Genomic DNA, 15,532 nt, shown 5'->3' with positions numbered 1-15,532 from the left:
GTTCACATGCACCAGTGAGTTTTTTCACCCAATCTTGCCCAAGGCTGCTCCATTTCACAGGCATTACGCTTTCGTCCGTGCATAGTCTTTTTGATGGTCAGAGGGAGGGGACCCCCTGCACCATTTTTCACCAGTGGAAAAGCGGGTTGGATCCAGCCCAAGGAATGTATTACACTGATAGGCTGAGACTGTTCTTTTGTTGCTTTAGGCAGCGTCTTATTCCTCCGGAATGGGGGGAGGGGAATAGGAAATAGCTTCTTAGCCAAGTCCGGATTAGAGTTCCCCAAGGCTGCTGGTTCTATGCAAAAACTGACTCTGGAGTAACTCGCGCTTGGTGAATACACACAACACAATGAGATGGCAGAATGGGCTGTACCACTTAAGGCTACAGGGAAGTCGTGTTTTTAAATGCTTCCCCAACTGAAAACTCTCCATAATTTGTGGGTTTTTTTTACAACTTTAGCATATTTGGGAGAACAGTTTCTTTGTACGCTGTGCTGGTTTCCCCATTTTGAGATGATTCACACAGAGAAACCTTGACCAAAGTAATCCCTCCTCCAAAGTGGCGTAGTCAGTTTACATTCTACTGCAGCAATAGACCAGGCCTCTCAGTATACACATGTAAATAGGAAGTGTGCTTGGCAAAGCCGAACCAATACGCCCACCCCAAAAATACCTTATCAGTATTTTCGGGGGGGGGGGTTTCCTCCCCCACCAGGAGCCCCGTGGCGCAGAGTGGTAAGTTGCAGTACTGCAGTCTAAGGTCTGCTCCCGACCTGAGTTCAATCCCGACGGAAGTCGGTTTCAGGGAGCCGGCTCAAGGTTGACTCAGCCTTCCATCCTTCTGAGGTCGGTCAAATGAGTACCCAGCTTGCTGGGGGTAAAGGGAAGACGACTGGGGAAGGCACTGGCAAACCACCCCGTAAACACAGTCTGCCTAGTAAACGTCGAGATGTGACGTCACCCCATGAGTCAGGAATGACCCGGTGCTTGCACAGGGGACCTTTACCCTACCTTTCCTCCCCCAAAATAGAGGTCCCCTACGAGAAAAGGCTATGTTCCTGTGACACTGGACAAGTCGAAACCGTGGCCCATGTATTGCTACACTGTGAGCTTGGCTCACCCTTACGGGAACAGATCACTGAACCCCTCTTGAAAGATTGCTCTGGTGGCACCGATAAGGAGCTAGTCAGATTTCTTTTAAATGACAGCTATCCTCAGGTTACTGCAGGGGTTGCTAGCTTCTTGGGACTTATTTTTTAAAAATTTAAACCTCGCATATGATCTAAGGAAGAGACTTGTTCCAAATTTTAAAACCTCCTTTTAACCTCAAGATGTTTGTATTTATTTATTTATTTATTATGCCAATAAAGGCCTGATTTAAATAGAGGTAATTTAAAGGGAGCCAAAAAGCACATCCTGAATTTTTTTTTTAGCATTTTTCAGGCTGCTTTGGCACTACCGCCACTTTAAAATAAAAATAAAAGGCTGGGGGGGAGAATTCCCCCCCCCCCACTTACCTGCTGGCCAGCCAGGCTGGTGCAGAACTCCACTGCCGCTGCCTCTGTCTCCACTGGATCTCAGAGGCAGCGGGCGGCGCAGAGCTGCACGCTGGATTGGCCTAGCCGAGCCCGGCGTGCAGCTCTGCCCTGGCCACCGCTGCCACCGCCAGGCTCCACGTGGGGCTTGGAGGCGGCCAGCGCAGCTGCTGGACTCAAGGAAAGTGAAGGGAGGGGAGATGGGGGTAAAATTTGGATTTGGATCTAATGGACCTGAAGTTTTAGGGAATCCCGATATTCCCAACATGGGGGTTCAAGAATATCTGGGTTTCCTGAAAAAAATTTCAGGTCCATTAGAACCGAATCTGAATTTTATTGATTTTTTTTTTGTACACCCCTAGCTGTAAGAGCCCTGACCTGGATGGCCCAGGCTAGCCTGATCTTGTCAGATCTCAGAAGCTAAGCAGGGTCAGCCTTGGTTAGTATTTGGATGGGAGACCACCAAGGAATACCAGGGTTGCTGTGCAGAGGAAGGCACTGGCAAACCACCTGTTAGTCTCTTGCCATGAAAACCCCAAAAAGGGGTCGCCATAAGTCGGCTGTGACTTGACGGCACTTCACACACACACACACACAGCTGTAAGAAGGACATTTGGAGGACATTGATTCATAGGGTCGCCATGAGTCGGAATCGACTTGACGGCACTTAACACACACACACACAGCTGTGAAAGTGATAATGTTCCAACAGAATTTGCCGAAAAAGGAAAATACATTCCCTTGGGCCTGGCATAACTATGTTTTACATCGTGGGTTGTGTCTTACAGATCTGTTCCCCTAGCAAAGGTGCTTCTCTCTAGCGGCAGCTGCCTTTCCCTTTATATGTCAGAGGAACATTCCCTCCCCCAGTGGAAAGCCCCTCTGTTAGCAGACCTGTGGGAGGGGCTGTGGCTCAGTGGTAGAGCATCTCCTTGGCAAGTAGAAGGTCCCAGGTTCAATCCCCGGCATCTCCAGTTAAAGGCAAGTCGGTGATGTGAAAGACCTCCGCCTGAGATCCTGGAGAGCTGCTGCCGGTCTGAGTAGATAATACTGACTTTGATGGACCGAGGGTCTGATTCAGTATAAGGCAGCTTCATGTGTTCATGTATCCAAGCCAGTATACGTTATGCAAAAATGAAACACACACGTGAACTCGGCCCTCTACTTTCTGTCTTCCCAGTGTGGTTGGTAATCTGAAATACGTTGCACATTTGTGTCTACACAGTACCCTTCAAACATGTATTTCCCGCATAAATAATGTAAACAAAGATTTATTAGAACAAACTGCTGACCAACTCGGAAAAGGCAAAACCATGAAATAGACCTGAGCAGGGTAGAGGGACATTGCTCTGTTGCAATTCAACATTCCCCTTTTCCTCTCTGGAGCGTGGATGGAACAGAATCAAGCAAATACCTTTTCGTCCGAAACCTTCACGAGTCCTGTGCTAACCGAAAGGCTGGAAGTCAGGTTATATTCCATCCAAAGAACAGCTCCGTGACTCTTCCCAGTCCTGGAAGGAAAGAACCACAAATACTGATTTTCTGCAAACGTTAAAGAACACCGGCAGGCTGATGTGCACAGTATGCATTGCATAAATTCTTTTGAAACATGAACGGTATTTCAAATATGAACAATATTTTCCTTTGTGAGCAGCCTGGGAGGAGCCTCTTTTCTTTCTTTTCCCCTGTTCTTAGACCGAGGTCTTGAACAATAAAACTATAAAACTTAAATAAGACCCATCTCTAAAAACACCTCCCTTCGTCTCTTCTCTGCAGCCTGAGACCCTGGAGAGCCGCTGCGGGTCTGAGTAGAGTAGACAATACTGACTTTGATGGACTGAGGGTCTGGTTCAGTATAAGGCAGCTTCATGTGTTCATGTGATCTCTCCCGTCTGGAGATAAGCTGGAATTCATGGAGAAACTCCCCCAGGCCCCCCTCATGGAGGTCAGCAATCCTTTGTGGGGCACCACTTTGAATAAGCTAGAAGAACATGAAGGAAGAATCTCGAGTGCAGAGCTCTTCAAACACCCAGTTGGGACAAGCCAAGTATATTTTATGACTAATTTTTGCTTGCAAGAAGCCCACTTTCCAGAATGTTGGCATTTGGATTTGCTGCAAAATACCTGGTTATTTCTCATGAAAACATGACAAACACAGGCCTCAGAGAAGCAAGAGCTAAATATCTCTGATTTGGGTTTTAGTTAGCACATCTTGTGTGCGTATAACTGATGCAACTCGCTTGCCGGTGCTAGTTAAATAATTCTACCTCCAAAACATACATACGCACACACAGCTACATTTGATGTTTAAATAAGGATCATTGTACAGACAAATATTGATCCTTACTGCACAGGATGTTCCAATATTTTATAACGGGTAGAACGATAACACCACACGCGGCGTTTTGGATCAGGGAGAAATGATCAACCAGGGAACAGATGGTTGCATTTGGAAAGGAAGAACTAACAGCTTCATAAATCGATTCAAGCATATTGTTGTAATGTAATTTATACATTATGCATTAAGAACAGCAAGCTATTACATGCATGAAAGATTTTTTTTAATTGAAAGGGGCTAAGAATGTGCTGATCCTCTAAACCTTTACGTCCACCTTGCTCTGTCGCCAAACTCTGCACTCCCTTTCTTCCAATGTAACTTAGGAACTTGTTCATCAGCTCAAAAGACCAGCATCACGTGGTCCTGTTCCGGGAGACCCTTCCTTTGAAGTTAGGTGGGCAGCAACCAGAGAGAGAGCCTTTCCAGTGGGGGGGGGGGGGCTTGATTGTGGAACACCTCCCTTAAAGTAGCTTGCCTGGCACCTAGTTTCATTCCTATCCATTTCAAAGTATTTTTATACCACCTCTATTGATTTAAAAATATTTTTATGCTACCTCTCCACTGAAAGTGCTTGAGGCAATCCACATCTTGTTAACTGGCACCTGGTTAGCCATCATGACCAAGAGACCTGCCCAAGTTGGCACTGTCAAAAGAGCAGTGTCAAAGGAGGCAGTGGATCCTGACCAGGGCCTGGGCACAGCTGCCACCCACTCAACACTGCTGCCCTCTCACCACCAGGTAAAAGCTTTGTTAATTGGCATATCTGGTTAACCGGCAACTCCCATTCCCCATGAGTGCTGGTTAACAAAGTTTTTGCTGTAACTCCAACAGCAGAGCACAAGAAAGGGGAAAACAAACAGCAATGAGTGAATAACAAGGAAGCTGAAATAAAAACATCAGAAGAAGAAGAAGAAAAAGAAGAAGAGGAAGGAGGAGGAGGAGTTGGTTTTTATATGCCGACTTTCTCTGCCACTTAAGGGAGAATCAAACCTGCTTACAATCACCTTCCCTTCCCCTCCCCACTACAGACACCCTGTGAGGTAGGTGAGGCTGAGAGAGCATGACTTGCCCAAGGTCACCCAGCTGGCTTCATGTGTAAGAGCGGGGAAACAAATCCAGTTCACCCGATTAGCCTCTGCCGCTCATGTGGAGGAGCGGGGAATCAAACCCGGTTATCCAGATCAGACTCCACTGCCCATCTGTGGTGTTTTCTTTTCATGAGTGCCCTCGTTTTAATCGAATGCCTTTTCCGGTTTACCGTACCTGGTATTCAATTTTAAAAATGTTTTAATTTATCGATTGATTTATTAAAATATTTATACACTGCCTTTCCTTGTGGATCACGGCAGCTTATGCGTCACAGTTAAATAATTAAAAATTTAAAACCAACAGATAAAAAAAAAACCCAGGTAAACCTCCCGCCCAAAAGATGGATTACTGTTTAAACCCGGTTAAAACCCCAGGAAAATAAAATGGCTTTGCAGCACCCCCTGAAGATTTCTAATAATGCCCCCCCCCCACCTCTTCAGGCAACTTGTTCCACAGAGTGTGAATTAAAGGAATTGGGGTTCTGATTAATGCCAGGTGGGCCACTCGAAGTGGGGGGACAGGCAATAAGTGGCCCCTTGAAATCTGTGGCTGGCTCATGGGGACAAAGGGGAGGAGTCAATCCTTTAGATAAGTAGGTCCTCCTATACCGCGTACATCATCTTGTGGCAATTAAATCAAATTGTGGAACTCCCTGCCCCAGGATGAGGTGATGGCTGCCAGCTTGGAAAGCTTGAAGAGGGGAGTGGACATGTTCATGGAGGGGAGGGCTATCCATGGCAACTAGTCAAAATGGATACTAGCCATGATGCATACCTAATCTCTACAGTATCAGAGGAGCATGCCTATTATCTTAGGTGTTGTGGAACACAGGCAGGATGGTCCTGCTGAAGTTGTCTTGTTTATGGGCTTCCTAGAGGCACCTGGTTGGCCACTCTGTGAACAGACTGCTGGACATGATGGACTTTGGTCTGATCCAGCATGGCCTTTCTTATATTATGTACCACCTGAAGGTTTGCAACTGTAGAGGGGAGGGATCTCACAGGAGTATAATGCCATACAGTCTACTCTCCAAAGCCAGCCATTTTCTCCAGGGGAACTGATCTAGTCTGCATCCCCTAAGCTATGGGAACCCCCCCCATCCCCGTCTCCAGAGGAGATACTCCTATACCATGTACATCATCTTGTTGCAATTAAATCAAATTGTGGAACTCCCTGCCCCAGGATGTGGTGATGGCTGCCAACTTGGAAAGCTTTAAGAGGGGAGTGGACATGTTAATGGAGGGGAGGGGTATCCATGGCTACTGGCCAAAATGGATACTAGTCATGATGCAGACCTATTCCCTACAGTCTCAGAGGAGCATGCCCATTATATTAAGTGCTGTGGAACACAGGCAGGAGAATGCTGCTGCAGTCATCTTGTTTGTGGGCTTCCTAGAGGCACATGGCTGGCCACTGTGGGAACAGACTGCCAGATGTGACGGGCTTTGGTCTGATCCAGCGTGGCTTTTCTTATGTTCTTAATTTGTAAAATAGTGAGACAGGGTAGTAAGAATGTTTTGCAGATGGCCAGCTAGCGAGGCACAGGCTGCAATGCTTAGCGCGGGCAGTACAGTTTTCAGGAGCGTATTCGCAGAATTAAAACAAGGTACAAATCCTTACATTAGGTCCTTTCTGAGTGCCACTCACCTCGATAGATTCACAGTGCCTTCCTTCTCGATGGAGTGCTCTGGCACCGTTTCTCTGAAGTCAAACGTCAAGACCTCTAGAGGGTCAGATATCGATTTGCAAGGGTATTCCCACAGTGGATGAGGCTCCGCTTCTCTCGATTCCCTGAAGTCTAAGGAATTCTACCAGAGAAAAAGAAGCCAGAAGTAAGCCCTGTAGTAAATTGGGTAGAGAGCTCATAAAAGCATTCTGACCTTAAATCCTCGGAAAGCACTGAAGTGCTGAGCCGCCACACTGGCCACCAAAATCCTCCTTTACCAAGCTGAGATTTTAACATTTACTCCATGCCGGCAGAGAGAAAAACTAAGTTAAAAAGGAAGATAATACACTAGAAGGATGGATTCTTTCTTTCTTCACATTGATGGACAGAAGACTTGACCTTATTTTTCATATACGATCTCACTGCGTAATCTCTCACAGTGTCAACTGGACCAGTACTGTGGCTGCTGAGACTGCTGGAGCAGACACCTCAGCGTTGAGGGATTACAGCTCAGTTGGCAGAGCCCTGGGTTGCCAATCAACAAGACACCGGTTCATATCTGGAGAGCATTTGCTGTGCAGGCAGAAGGTCCCAGGTTCAATTCCTGGCATGACCAATTAAAAAGGGGTTGCAGGTATTGGTGGTGGGTGGGTGGCGTGGAACCCCCCTCTCTCTGAGAAGCCAGAGAGCATCTGCACATTGGAATTTCATTCTGATGGGTTAACAGAGCAACCGTTTCAAGGGCAGGTCTCTAGCAAACCACTTCGTCAGCATCCTGACCTGTCTGTCTACATTTCCACTCCTCTTTGTCTTACAAGCGCTACTTGGAGCCAGTGTGGTGTAGTGGTGGTTTGGTGCAGAGGACTCTGATCTGGAGAACCGGGTTTGATTCCCCACTCCTCCACATGAGCAGCAGACTCTAATCTGGTGAACTGGATTTGTTTCCTCACTCCTGCACACAAAGCCAGCTGGGTGACCTTGGCTAGTCACAGCTCTTAGAGCTCTCTCAGCCCCACCTACCTCACGGGGTGTCTGTTGTGGGGAAGGGAAGGTGATTGTAAGCCGGTTTGAGTCTCCCTTAAGTGGCACAGAAAGTTGGCATATAAAAACCAACTCTTCTTCTTCTAATTTGCCACCCACTTCAAAACCTTTGTAGGTAGCTCTCCTACGAGCTACAGATGGCTTATGGACAAGGAAAGAAGCAGTAATATTGCACGTGGCCTTGAGCAAGTACCTTAATTCAACGGCACGCAAAACCTGCCCCAGGTCTCTGCTGGGCTCAGAGCCAGTGTTTGTCCAAGACTCCCCAATTGTGTTGGGGGCAGGCTGTGGGTTCACTATACCAATCAATCAAGTTTTATTTCGATACAATATCAGCGCTGAATAAAAATCAAAGTTAGGTTTAAAATAATAAAATAAAATAATAAAAAGTTGATGATTCTGGGAAGGAGGATTTGAAGAAGAGGAGGAAAGATCTTCTATGGGGAAGGGTTTTCAATTAGCCGTTTACGAATCCCACTAGACCGGAGGCAAAATTTGGCTACTTGAGAGGTTATCTCCCGAGAGGAGTCTGCTAACAAAAGGGAAACTTTAGCTTCTTCCGATCTCCCAGGAAAGGATGACAATATGGGGAGAATGTGCTGCGATCTTATGTCGTTGTAGAAGGGACATTGCAGCAGAACATGTTCTATTGTTTCCACTTTCTCTGTTTTGCGTGAACATAGTCATTGGTGGAAGGGAGTACGGAGATACCTGCCTTCCAGGAGGGTTCACTATACAAAGCTTTGGCTCTAGGCCAGGAAGGAAGCCTAGGGGTGGGGGAGTCTGTTTACTCCGAATTAAACAGCTCCAACCATTTCCTCTGTAATTCTTTCACCCTTTTACGCCACTTTCTGCTGCAGCTTCGCAGCTGCTAACGTGACTCATTGCGCTCGTCATCCCAGACATTCCTAAGTGGTACTTTTCAAAATAACTCCACATTTTTACAATTAAGTTAATTGGGCCCATGGTCTCTTGCGGTGAAGGCGGAGCGCTGGCGGGCACTGCTTTATTACCGTGAAAGAGACAAAATTTCTCTTTGGGATTAGTAATTTTAGGTAATGTCAACGGCCACCGGTGCTGATGCTCTCTTTCATCTATTGTGAGGTTTTCTGTTGTCACTTTTTATTGCTTACCGCTAAACTTTGCCGTTGACCAGCTGCTGTGTCATTTGTTGTTTTATTACACATTTCTTACAGCTCTTCACATTCATTGCTAGATTTGCATACTCTCTTATGTTATATGTGTGCCACTGCTTTTCCCGTTATTCAATTTCAGTATTTTAATTTGTTATACTGGGAATTTATATTGTACATTTCCTCTGTGCTTCCAGGCAGAGAGGTGACTCATTAATATTATGAATGAATAAATAGCTAGCTAGCCTTGGAAAGCTACAAACTTCTGCAAATGACAGCTGCAGAAGAATTAGAAGAGTTGGCTTTTATACCCTGCTTTTTCTCCACTGTTAAGGAGTCTCAAAGCAGCTTACAGTCACCTTCCCTTCTCCCCACAACAGACACCTTGTGAGGTAGGTGGGGCTGAGAGAGCTATGAGAGAACTGTGACTGGCCCAAGGTCACCCAGCAGGCTTCATGTGGAGGAGTGGGGAATCAAACCCGGTTCTCCAGATTAGAGTCCACTGCTCATGTGGAGGAGCAAGGAATCAAACCCAGTTGTTCAGGCTAGAGTTCACCGCTCCTAACCACGACACCATGCTGACTGGCGTTTGGGGTGTGGGAAAATCATACGCTGGGCACTGGTAAAGATTTTAAACACATAGCACGCAACTAACTAGGTGCTGTGGAACACAGGCAGGATGCTGATGAACTTGTCTTGTTTGTGGATTTCCTAGAGGCACCTGGTTGGCCACTGTGGGAATAGACTGCTGGACTTGATGGGCCTTGGTCTGATCCAGCATGACTATTCTTATATTCTAAAATGAGCAATAAATTACTCAATTGAAACTAAAATAAGAAATTAAGAAGAGGTTCACACATAACAGGAAAGAGCCCACGTTCGAACTTTCCTTTGCTCCTTTCCCTTTTCCATCCCCCATACGCCAATGATTAAATGAGCCACTTCCAATTTAACGTAAACCACAGTTTATAATGTTTTGCCTGAGCCAGAAAACTATGGTTTCTGCGTCTCTAGCGAACCAGGTTTGCAAGCCGTGGTTTGGCACAGAAGTACAAACTACCGTTGGTCCAGTTCCGCTACAAAGGCAAACTGTGGTTTTTAACTGAATCAAAGGCAGTAATTGACTCCAGGCATGCAAGAGGAGGTGAGAGTGTGCGAGAATAGTGTTGCTTCACACAGTGCCAAACCACAATTGGGTGCTTATGGCTGAATCAACCATGTATGCAACAAGTTGTTTGTGATATACAACTTAGCCATATCTAAAGCTTCTGTGCAAGAAAAACATGTGGACCCTCCCTCAGCTGCACAGTTATGAAAGAAGCAAAGTTTACACCAGGATGATTACACCATTCTGACCCCACGCTCCAAATGTTATAGCCCCCCCTCCCCAATTACACATCAGGACACTTTGCTGAGAGAGCATTACTGGCCAAGTTAAGCCACATGAACACCAACTGGGAGGACACTCGGAGGTCTCTGCATTGCCTCAGAGACCCCTGGGATGTCCCCTCATTCCACGTACTATGCACGAGGCCCCGCTTCTGTCCAAGCAGATGTGCCCCTTGAAAAGACAAGATGCATCCCAAGATTCTGCAGCAGTTCTGAGGACACACTCTCATCTGATATTGGGAGGGGTGCCATGCAACTAGAGGAATGGCTGCACTGCTGTTGCAAAGGAGTAATGTGGGTCAGGTCAAAGGCTGAGCTGGCATCCCTCAGCTGGCTGAAAACCTCCCCCCCCCCGCCACCACAGGTGGGGGTCTCCGCTGGTTCCAACCAGCCAGGTCCTTTGGGTGGAGTAAAGCAGAGAAGCAATAATTAGAAGGGGCTCCAAGAATCTAACCCTCAGCCTAAAGATACTGGCCCTTTTTGCTGTGTGTGTGTGTGTGCGCGCGCTGTCAAGTCACAGCTGACTTACGGTGACCCTGTAGGTTTTCAAGGCAAGAGATGGTGGTTTGCCATTGCCTGCCTCCGCGTGGGCTGAGAGGGTTCTGAGAGAACTGTGACTGGCCCAAGGTCACCCAGCAGGCTTCGTGTGGAGGAGTGGGGAATCGAACCTGGTTCTCCAGATTAGAGTCCGCCACTCTTAACCACTACACCACGCTGGCTCTCACCTTGCTGCGTATGCACCAATTAGCATTCATGTGAGCTTTCACCCAAAACAAAAGCTACATTTTAGCTGGCATTCCCTACCTTGATCATCTCATCCATAATTTGAACATCAAACCCCTCACAGGTACCACATGGGCTGCGTATTCTCCACAAGTCCTAGGGAAGAAGAAGCCAAGTTAATCTCCCCCTTCAGCATTTCAAAATTAATGCAAACAAGTTTGATCAGAGCTATTAGAAGAGTTGCTCTATCTGATGGGAAACTGGGTGGCCATGAGCTGATCATCAAACCAGCAGATCCAAGGCAGTCAAAACCAAGACAGGGATTTCTACATAACTTGTGGGACCTCACAGATATGCAAGAAAATATGACTTTGCAAATTCCCACCCTCCACCTACCTCTCTCACAGAAAAATGGGCTGGAGAACAGAGCATGCTTCAGGAGGCTTGGAAGGTTAAGGGCAGATGAGAGTCAGATAAAGGGAGGGGGAACTGTTGAGGGGAGAAACTGCCCTTGCTTGTGCTTGGGAACTTCTAGAATCTTGGAACGAGAGAACCGGAATGGGAGAATTTCCAAACCGTTTATCTCCCCTGCTCCAACAGTTCCTCGCGTCCTCCTAGCTTTTGTCATGACTAATTTCATGCCTTAAAAAAAAAGTGAGAGCCCTATTTCAGAATTAGGCCTTTCTGCCAAAGCAACATGCCAAGAACACTTTGCTTAAAAAAAAAAAACTAGTGTGGCAGATTTTTTTGATTCCTGGAACACTTATTAGCCGCGCTTGTAGGAGTGTCAGTTGCCTAACACAGAGCGATATTAGAAAAAAAGCTTTGAATGCGAGCTGGCAGGTTGAAAGCACAGACTGCAAAGAAGCAGGTGGAAAATCCTCTCCTTTGCCAGGTATATTAAACTGCAATAAACATTCTGCATGTTAAAAAAAAAAAAGAGACCTATTTCTGGCATCAAGCTGGAAACAAGAAGAGTTCCCTGAGATTGAAAAGTGGAGAGAGAAAATGGCAGAGTTTGCAGTGATTGGCAACGTTGACACATTTAGTGAACAGAAGACCTGAGGAGGAGTTTCGGATAAAATGGAAACCATATACTGACTATGTGTAATCACATTAAGGTTATAGGGTGTTAGATAATTAGAAAACTAATATTAGAAGTTTATAGAGAAGGAGGGGTAGTACAAAGCAGATGTCTGTAAGCAGTAGCTTGATTAATTTTAAATTGAGTTAAAATATTGATAAAGTAAAAATCAAGAGTATATAGGCAGTAATGATAAAAAGTAGTAAGAACATTAAGCTGATATTTGAAGCATTATGAATGGCTCTAAATATATGTTTCCTCTGAAAGACTTGGTATGTATGGGTATGTATGTGTACTACTTTTTACTTTAATTTAAAAAAAATTGGGGGAAAAGAGAACTATTTGTAGATGACACAGCGTGCAAGCATTCCTACGGAAGATCAAGGAACAGCAAAACCTGCGCGGGCCATAGGGCTTTTTTGGAAGCTGAGCAAAGAAGCTCAAGGGCTGCAGCCATAATCTTTCTGCAGATAATCAATGCAATTTGCCTGGAATATGAGCAGCCATTTCTTAACAGCTGAACCTTCTGGCTAGCCGGAGTGATGAAGGTAGATCCCGTTCCAGTTGTGCCAACAGGATTCAAGCATCTTGACTCAGAGCCTTTAGATCATGAGAGGGGTTCAGAAGTCACCTACCCACCGCAAGAGCTAGGTAGTGAGATCCGGTACATAGTGGGGTTCCCTCCCCCACTTCAAAATTCTATCAGGCACAGAAATTGTCCTTCTTTTCAAATGGAGCTGATCTAACTACACACACCGAAGGCACTGTCATTTCGTGGCTTAACTACTGAAACACACGATATAGCCTACTGTGATAGCAACAGCCCTTCCGGCGTGATACTTCTGGCGTGATACTTCTGGCGTGATACTGCAGGATGCCCAAGGACGTGCTCGGTTAACTGGTTTTATTTTTCCTTGTTTTAGCGCATAATTGGCTTTTAACTAGGGCTCCTATTTGTCTCTTTTTATCTTCCACTGCCTGTTTTAAGTTTATTGAAGCATTTATCTTATTTATTTAAGCTTTTGTCTTTGTTTTGCTGTTTTATTGGCGCCGTTTCTGAGTGTGAGATTATAGATGCTCAAGGCTCATTTCACATTCAGAGTTTTTAACCTTGCTTTATTTTACTTCTACTTTCCCCCCTTTTCTCCCTCTTCCCCCTTTCTCCCTTTCTTTGGACCCTTTTCCCATTTTAATATTTTCGTTACCAGCTTGATGGCCGCATCCAGCCAGAGCTCCGATAAGGAATTCTAATTTTATTCTTCTTTTTGCATTTTCCAGCCCAATCTTATCCTGCTTTGGACTGTTTTATCAATCTGCTACAAGCTACTGAAACACGCTCCAAGTGGTGCTGCCCTTGAATCACAAAATCATAGAGTTGGAAGGGACCACCAGGGTCATCTAGTCCAACCCCCTGCACAATGCAGGAAAATCACAACTACCTCCCACATGCACCCCCAGTGACCCCTACTCCATGCCCAGAAAATGGACAAGATGCCCTTCCTCTCATGAACAGCCTAATGTTGAGGTGTCAGATTCAATTGTTATAAGGGCTGGATATGACATCAATGTCACTTGGTCGGGCCGGGCCATGCCTTGACAGCCCATCTTGAGAATGGGAGGGGGTGGCTGCCTCTGCTGGCTCGTGGGCCAGGTAAGAGCTCTCAAGGGGCCGGATCCGGCCCGCGGGCCTTATGTTTGACACCCCTGGCCTAAGGTCACAGAATCAGCATTGCTGACAGTTGGCCATCTAGCCTCTGCTTAAAACCTCCAGGGAAGGAGCACTTACCACCTCCCGAGGAAGCCTGTTCCACTGAGGAACCGCTCTAACTGTTAGAAAATTCTACCTAATGTCTAGATGGAAACTCTTTTGCTTTAATTTCAACCCGCTGGTTTTGGTCCGACCTGGGGCAACAGAAAACAGACGTCTTAGAAACTGAAACTGGTGTGAAATTTGGCAGCTTGAATTTTGATTGGAGCTAGCCAGTTCAGAATAACACCACCTATCCTGGAATATACCAGGGTAGATCCAACCATCCTCTAAGTAGCCTTCCTCCTGCTTAAGTGGCTCTTCCTTCAATGGAATGGAACAGCCGCTTAACTTGGAGGAAGGATCCTTAAGGCTGGAGGAAGGTGTCAAACTTGAGCCAAAAGGAAAGGTGGGTCATATTTTAATAAATAAATGAATAAGCCTTGCTCAGTGGAGTGGCAGGACAGGGGGAGGAGCCACACCGCTGGTTCCCGAGGCTGGGGGCAAATTGGGCCAGGGAAGCAGCAGTGGAGGAGAAGTGGGAGGTTTTTCATCCTGCACCCATTTCTCCTTGATCTAAACCCCCCAGCCCCCCAGGCTGTTATTTTTCTTGCAGGCAACTCTAGTTTATTGTAAAGTCAAACTCACAGTGTCGGAATATTCTCCGTACAGTTTCACCGTAAGAATTTTAAACTCACAGTGTGGCTTTTTATGCACGGGTTGTTTCCGTGGCAATCAGAAGAAGAAGAGGAGTTGTTTTTTATATGCTGACTTTCTCTACCAATTAAGGAAGAATCAAACCAGCTTACAATCACCTTCCATTCCCCTCCCCACAACAAGACATCTTGTGAGGTAGGTGGGGCTGAGAGAGCTCTAACAGAGCTATAACTTGCCCAAGGTCACTCAGCTGGCTTTGTGTGTAGGAGTGGGGCAACAAATCCAGTTCACCCGATTAGCCTCTGCTGCTCATGTGGAGGAGTGGGGAATTAAACCTGGTTCTCCAGATCAGAATCCACCACTCCAAACCACTGCTCTTAACCACCACCCCGACTACTTCGGGGCTTCGTTTTCATTACGCACGTTTTTTACGACCTTTAGAAGTCACTTTGCTCACTCCCCGCATTTTCTGGATGCTGTTTCTGGCGGCATCCAGAAAGCAGAGAAAACATGGTGAGAGAGCAAAGTAGGGTTGCCAACCTCCAGGTACTGGCTGGAGATCTCCTGCTAGTACAACTGATCTCCGGCTGATAGAGATAAGTTCACCTGGAGGAAATGGCCGCTTCGGCAATTGGACTCTATGGCATTGAAGCCCCTCCCCTCCCCAGACCCCACCCTCCTCAGGCTCCGCCCCAAAAACCTCCCGCTGGTGGCAAAGAGGGACCTGGCAACCTTAGAGTTATGTGACTTCTAAAGGTTGGAAAAGACTTGCATAATGAAAACAAAGCCCTGAAGTAGTCGGGGGTGAACACCATGCAAACAACCTGCGCATTGAAATGGGGAGTGTCTGAACACTCCCCATTTTAAATGCAGATTTAAAAACAACACCAGTTTCGTTACCTTGAACTCCACGATCATCATATGTAGCGAAGCGGACTGGGGGAGGATGGTGACGTCGCTCGCGAGATGGCTTGCCACTGCAGACCGGGCGTACCAGAAATATAAATTGTGCCATGGCAGCAAGCTCGTGGAGAAAAAGGGCTCTCCGATTAACAACGACACCTTCGAGGCAAAAGAGAAGGGGAAAAAAGGAATCAACATATAAAAGACAGAGAGAGTCTGGCAGG

At 46.4% G+C, this 15,532-nt stretch overlaps 1 protein-coding gene across 1 annotated transcript in view; it reads right to left on the bottom strand.

Annotated features, from left to right (window-relative positions):
* Positions 1 to 15,532, bottom strand: part of PRMT7 (protein arginine methyltransferase 7) — a 37,327-nt gene that overhangs the window by 257 nt on the left and 21,538 nt on the right. Inside the window, exons 13-16 of the mRNA XM_056862518.1 lie at positions 15,306 to 15,467; positions 10,999 to 11,073; positions 6,613 to 6,773; positions 2,953 to 3,049 (exon numbers count right to left, since the gene is read on the bottom strand). Of these exons, the coding sequence (XP_056718496.1) occupies positions 2,953 to 3,049; positions 6,613 to 6,773; positions 10,999 to 11,073; positions 15,306 to 15,467 (495 nt within the window). The remainder of the gene's footprint in view (positions 1 to 2,952; positions 3,050 to 6,612; positions 6,774 to 10,998; positions 11,074 to 15,305; positions 15,468 to 15,532) is intronic.

The sequence above is a fragment of the Euleptes europaea genome, chromosome 17 (genome assembly GCF_029931775.1).
Source record: "Euleptes europaea isolate rEulEur1 chromosome 17, rEulEur1.hap1, whole genome shotgun sequence".
In the NCBI taxonomy this organism is placed as follows: Eukaryota; Metazoa; Chordata; class Lepidosauria; order Squamata; family Sphaerodactylidae; genus Euleptes; species Euleptes europaea.
Note: the sequence above shows the minus strand (reverse complement) of the source record. Positions and strands in the feature narration are given on the sequence as shown.